Source organism: Colobus angolensis, unplaced genomic scaffold (genome assembly GCF_000951035.1).
Source record: "Colobus angolensis palliatus isolate OR3802 unplaced genomic scaffold, Cang.pa_1.0 Scaffold170, whole genome shotgun sequence".
NCBI classification, from domain to species: domain Eukaryota; kingdom Metazoa; phylum Chordata; class Mammalia; order Primates; family Cercopithecidae; genus Colobus; species Colobus angolensis.
The window spans coordinates 1,270,177-1,276,596 of record NW_012114822.1 but is presented as its reverse complement, the minus strand read 5'-3'; the positions used below and the strand labels follow the sequence as shown (position 1 = coordinate 1,276,596).

At 40.5% G+C, this 6,420-nt stretch overlaps 1 protein-coding gene across 4 annotated transcripts in view; it reads left to right on the top strand.

Moving 5' to 3' along the window:
- The window catches only part of PER3 (period circadian clock 3), a 60,733-nt gene extending 54,567 nt beyond the window's left edge, over nt 1-6,166 (top strand). For all 4 annotated transcript variants that reach the window (XM_011938257.1, XM_011938256.1, XM_011938254.1 and 1 more), the window contains exon 21: nt 5,341-6,166. In XM_011938257.1, the coding sequence (XP_011793647.1) occupies nt 5,341-5,424 (84 nt within the window). In that variant the 3' untranslated portion in view covers nt 5,425-6,166. The remainder of the gene's footprint in view (nt 1-5,340) is intronic.
- Nucleotides 6,167-6,420: the final 254 nt, after the last annotated feature.

The following is a 6,420-nucleotide window of genomic DNA, read 5'->3' as shown; positions in this document are numbered from 1 at the left end:
AAAACATTCCTTACATAAAGTAACTCTTGAAAGGTTTGGCAGGAAAAGTGAGTTTTCAGTACAGATTTTCGTTAAAGTCTATTGTCTGTAGCTACTTCGTAATTTTCAATCAATCATAAAAGAATATTGAGAAATGTCCTTTGATCCTTAGAAGGTTGGTCATTGGTTAAATAGCACCAAGTAGAGAATTAGAGAGAGTGCTCATGTTCTAAAATAAACCAATACTAAGAAGGTTTATATCACAGAGAAAGTTTTATGTAAATGAATTTAAGACCTCATCTGACAAACAGGTATTCAGGGAACAGATGAGCCCCTTGTTAAATTTATGCTCTCCTTTTAAGATTTTCTGAAACAACTATCCAAGGATCTTCAAAAATTTTGTGGCATCTCTTTCTCTGTGGTCTTCACTCTAGTAATACATTAGATTCTCGTTTGTTTATAAGAGTTTGGTGCAAGATTCTGCCTGCTACCTAGAGGTCTTTCCTTTTGTATCTTTAGAAATGAAATTCTCTGTTGGAAATAGGAAAAGAAATAAAATGATACTGAAACCTAATCAGTTAACAAGAACATTTGAAGGGAGTTTTAAAAAGGTATCAGGAAGAAACTGATTTTTTTCCTGTGGCATAATACGGAATCATTAAGATAATAACTTTAATCATATGTGCCTATGGTGCTCTTATTTTAGGAGTTCCTAGTTACTACAATGGACTTGAACTTGGAAAGGTAAAACAATACAAAATAACTTTTAACTAAAGTTGGAATATGAGTGCTTGAAAAATATACATAGATTTACCAGTAGCTTTAGAGGGTAAATATACCTGACTACTGAAAGAATTTTCTAAAAAGTGAGACCAACTTTGGAGATAAAACAAATAAAAGAATGAGCAGAAGGCGACTCTGGAAATAACGGTAGTAAAGTTATACAGGACATGTTAAGATTATAACCATGAAGAAGAGAATCGAATCATTATCTGTAAGTTTCATGTGGATGGTTCTAAAAGAACAAACCCTGCATCCTAAACCCCCTTCGATTTTATTATTTTGAATTATAATCAAGTCCAAGAAGACTTGGCCTATTATTAACACCTTTGTATGGAGTATTTTTTCAACTGAATTCATATAATCTTGAATAAGAACAAAGGATGATGGTTTGAGAATTATTATACTTGCTGGACTTTGAACCAGCAGAGTTGACATATTTAATACTTCCAGTCCTTGGATGAGGTGGTATTGAGGAAGGGGTTTGTCATATCTAAGGGGGCCCATAAAAATAGTGTTGAGTTTGCAGTGAAATCTACAGGTGATGCTAAAGGGATCCCAGTGAGAACAAAAAGACAACAAAAAAGAACCTAAAGGCTATAGCTGCAGGCAGAAAATAGAATAAAATTTACCTTAAAATGTTGTCTAGTGCAATGCCAACTGTAGATATACAGTGGATGGGCAAAATCTTGTAAGAAATTAGTATTGAGTTGCAAAAGTTATAGAAAACAGACAAGAAATTAGATGAAACTATGGTATGTGATCTGGCAGTAAAACAGACAAAAGCTATTTTGAGGTCTGGAGATAGAGAGGAGGGGAAGGAATGGCAGGATTTGCAGATGGCTGAGAGAGGCCTCACCTGCAACTAAACTCAGCTTCAGTAGCAGAAGAAAATAGTACAGACAGGGTAAACCAGTTGACAAAAGAGATACAGAGGTTGGAGCATAGAGCTAAAAAGAAAGAAATAACAGATGACAGGTTTAGAAACCACATAAAGAATGTGAGATATAATATGTAGCAGAAGGTGAGATGTAACAGAAATACTGTAGCATTCTAAAGAGAAATGGTCTGTCCAGAAACTCTTCCTGGGGGATAAGGCTAAGGGGTATTTCCCCAGAGAAAGCATGAAAACACAATTATTCTGGATTTCAAGTGAAATTAGGCAAGCTCCTGGAAGCTCTGTTATAAAGAGCTCTGCTTAGAGGCCTTGTTGAAAAGACTGAAGGATCATGTAGGAACAAGACAAATTAGAGATTTATGATAATCGTTTTTTGTTTTTCTTTTTTTGAGATGGAGTCTCACTCTGTCTCCCAGGCTGGAGTGCAGTGGCGCGATCTCCGCCCACTGCAAGCTCCGCTGCCTCCTGGGTTAACGCCATTCTCCTGCCTCAGCCTCCCGAGTAGCTGGGAATACAGGCGCCCTCCACCATGCCCGGCTAATTTTTTTTTGTATTTTCAGTAGAGACGGGGTTTCACCGTGTTCACCAGGATGGTCTCGATCTCCTGACCTCCCACTCACTGCAAGCTCCGCTGCCTCCTGGGTTAACGCCATTCTCCTGCCTCAGCCTCCCTAGAAGCTGGGCCTACAGGTGCCCACCACCACGCCCAGCTAATTTGTTTGTATTTTCAGTAGAGACGGGGTTTCACCGTGTTCGCCAGGATGGTCTCAATCTCCTGACCTCGTGATCTGCCCGCGTCGGCCTCCCAAAGTGCTGGGATTACAGGCGTGAGCCACCGCGCCCGGCCTCCCTTGCTGCTTTTAAGATTGTCTTTGTCTTTGACTTCACGGTATTTAATTACAGTGTGGATCTCCGAGTTCTGAGTACATCCTAGTTGGAGTTCATGTACCCTCTTGGATGTTTACATTCATGTTTTTCATCAAACCTGGGAAGTTTTCAGCCATTCTTTTTTTGAATAATCTTTCTGCCTCTTTCTCTTTTTCTTCCTCTGGGGCCCCCGTAGTGCTTATGTTAGTCCACTTGATGGTTTCCCACATGTCCTCCAGGTCTGTTGACTTTTCTTCAGTCTTTTTTCTTTCTGTTCATCAGACTTGATAGTTGTTGTTGTCCAGTCTTCATACATGTATTCTTTCTTCTGCCTGCTCAAATCTGCTTTTGAATCCCTCTAGTGAATTTTTCATTTCAGTTTTGTACTTTTTATTTACGGAATTTCTTTCTGGCTTCTTTTTAGGTTTTCTATCTCTTCATTGATATTTACATTGTTTGTACATTGTTTTCTTGATTTTTCTCCATGCCTTTTTCTTTCTTTTTTTTTTTTTTTTTTTAAGACAAGGTCTCACTCTGTCACCCAGGCTGGAGTGCAGTGGCATGATCATGGCTCACTGCAGCTTCAGTCTCCTGGGATCAAACAATCCTCCCACCTCAGCCTCCCAAGTAGCTAGCACCCATGCCCAGCAAATTTTTTAATTTTTGTAGAGATGGGATTTTGCCACGTTGCCCAGCCTAGTCTTGAACTCTTGAGCTCAAGCAGTCCACCTGCCTCAGCCACCTGAGGTGCTGCAATTATAGGTATAAGCCACCACACCCAGCTTTTTCTTTTTCTTTTTTTTTTTTAAGACAGTCTCACTTTGTCACCCAGGCTGGAGTGCAGTGGCATGATCATGGCTCACTGCAGCGTCTACCTTCTGGTCTCAAGTGATCCTCTCCAGTAGTTGGGACTACAAGTATATACCACCATGGCTAACTAATTTTTTTTTTGTAGAGCTGGGAACTCACTATATTGCCCAGGCTGGTCTTGAACTCCTCAGCTCAAGCCATCCACCTGCCTCAGCCTTCCAAAGTGGTGGGATTACAGGCGTGAGCCACTGTGCCCTACCAGTTCTTTGATCATCTTTCAGTGGTTTTAAAATCTTTGTCTCGCAATTCTTTTATCTGATCTTTCTCAGAATTTTCCTTTTGGTTCATGTTTTCCCTTTGAATGGACTATACCAGGGGTGTCCAATCTTTTGGCTTCCCTGGGCTACATTGTAAGAAGAAGAATTGTCTTGGGCCACACATAAAGTATACTAACACTAACAATAGTTGATGAGCTAAAAAATAATAAGAAATCACCAAAAAAAACTCATCATGTTTTAAGAAAGTTTACGAATTTGTGTTGCGCCACATTCGGAGCCATCCTGGGCCACGTGTGGCCCATGGGCAGCAGGGGGTTGGACAAGCTGGGGCTGTACTTTGGCATTTCTTTGTATGCTTTAATGATTTTTTTTGTTTGTTTGAAAACTAGACATTTGAATCTAATAACGTAATTCTGGAAACCAGATTCTCCCCTTTCCCAGGGTTTATTCTTATTTTCTGATTGTTGGAAGACAGGGTCCTTATTGCCCACTCTGACTCCCACAAGCTGTGTGCAAGCTGCTCCAGGAACACGTGCCTTGCCCAGGGTCAGGGATGGGTAGTTGCTGCTGTGCTTCAAGCTGAAATTGACCACAGGCAACCACAGCTTACCCTCTAAGCATTTCCCAGAAAGTTGCAGGCCTTCAGATAGACTCAAGTTCCAAATAGTTGCCTTGGACTGATTTTGTCAGTCGAGTTGTCTAGGTGAGGAGAGAGAGTCCTAGTCTTCTACTCTGCCATCTTCTCAGAATAATCTCCCCATCTCCATTTTCAAAGAAAAGAATGATTGTCTGTCATGTAAGAATGGCTGGGTAGGGTCTTACCAAAAAGCAGGAGCCGGGCTGGTTATTGTAAATGTCTTTGTTTTTTTCAGTGTTGTTCTGGTTGTAAATAGACAGGTATATGAAAAATGAGGCCCACAGCAATTTAAACAAAAGCACAGTCCATGCGCCACTTAGTAATGGGGATGTTTTGTGCAAGCATCCTAGAGTGTACTCACACAAACCTCGGTGGAGCAGCTTGCTACAATCACTCCTAGGCTCTATGGGACAGCCTTTTGATCCTAGGCTACAAACCTGTACAGCTGTTACTGTCCTGAATACGTAGGTGGTTGTAACACAGTGGTACTTGTGTATCTAAACATAGAAAAGATACCATTAAAAAACGTGGTAGGATAATCTTACAAGACCACCATCATATATGCAGTCTGTTGACTGAAACGCCATGTGGCACATGACTGTATTTAAACAATTTGTCATTTGCCTTTTAATAATAAAGAATGAGACTGGGCACAGTGGCTACTACCTGTAATCCCAGCACTTTGGGAGGCCAAGGCTGGTGGATCACGAGATCAGGGGTTCAAGACCAGCCTGGCCAACATAGTGAAACCCCATCTCTACTAAAAAACAAAAATTAGCTGGGTGTGGTGGCGGGCACCTGTAGTCCCAGCTACTTGGGAGGCTGAGGCAGGAGAATCCCTTGAACCTAGGAGGCAGAGGTTGCAGTGAGCCAAGATCGCACCACTGCACTCCATCCAGCCTGGGCGACACAGCAAGACTCTGTCTCAAAAAAAAGTAAAAATAGTTGTAATAAAGAATGAACTATAATGAGTATTTTCAGACTTGAATAAGTTGGGGAGTTAAAAACGTGTGACCAGCTTTTTACTGTTTTAAAACTCTTCAGGTGACATTGACATCAAGTAACTCGCCTGCTTTTGTTCTTTTTTGGAGGCCTGTGTCACTTGTGAAAATGAGGATTCAGCTGATGGTGCGGCCACATCCTGCGGTCAGGCTCTGGCAGAAGACAGCAGTTGAGTGACTGTGAGGATGAACCTTCATACCCTGTCCAAGACACATTACACATACAGACCTTTTTAAGTCCTGGACTTTTAAATGACCATGAAGTTATCATTGAATGTTAAGATTTTTTCTTCTTGATTTTTTAATACACATAATCTTTTTGAAGCAGACATTATATACAAAATCTTACTTCTCTTTGTTCCTGATACATTAAAATGGCCAGTTAGGCTCTTTTTGTCGTTGAATTGTCTGCTAAAGAGATTGAATGGCCTCTAAAGAGGTATGTGTATCTTTATTTCAGATGTCACCCAGAGTAAATTATAAAGTAGAAATAGAGCTAGAATGAGCCCCAAACCTTAGACTCATTTATTTTGTTCTCTTACGTAAGTCATTTTCCCCTTAGAGTGCTTGAAGAAATCCCACCTACAGGTTGTGTACTTTTCAGAATGGTTTCCATGAATGCAGTACATTCATTCAGGCTTCATTCAACCTGGCGTTCCCCTCCATAATTAAGATAAAACATTCCGGTTTTCTCACAACACATTAGCACTTACTGTCCATTAGCATATCTGGGATAACCAGGTTTTGGGGGTTGATTTGGCCTTCATCCTTGTAGATCCCTTTCCTATTGATTTCCCATCTTCCAGTGAAATTCTGAAAGCCTTATCTTAAAAATCGATCCGCTTACCATGGGCCAGTTCTTGTGAGAGTTTCCATTAGCATTGGCATGTGTAATGTTGAAAGAGCTTCTTACTCAACCAGTGCTGTTGCCCTTTTCAGTGTTTTTGTTTTTAAAATAATGATTGTGAAAAGTTTTACAAGTAATGTAAAAGCTAGTATCATTCTTATATACTTCTGTGTTTAAATGTTCATTCTTACCAAAAACTAACCGTTAACTCTTTCTTTCCAATCAATTTATACAAAAGAGGTCACTCCAGCCTTACCACAGGTCTGATTGGCACTGCCTTTTGTTTGCCCTTGAACAGGGGTAAGTGTCGTGGGGAGTGCGAA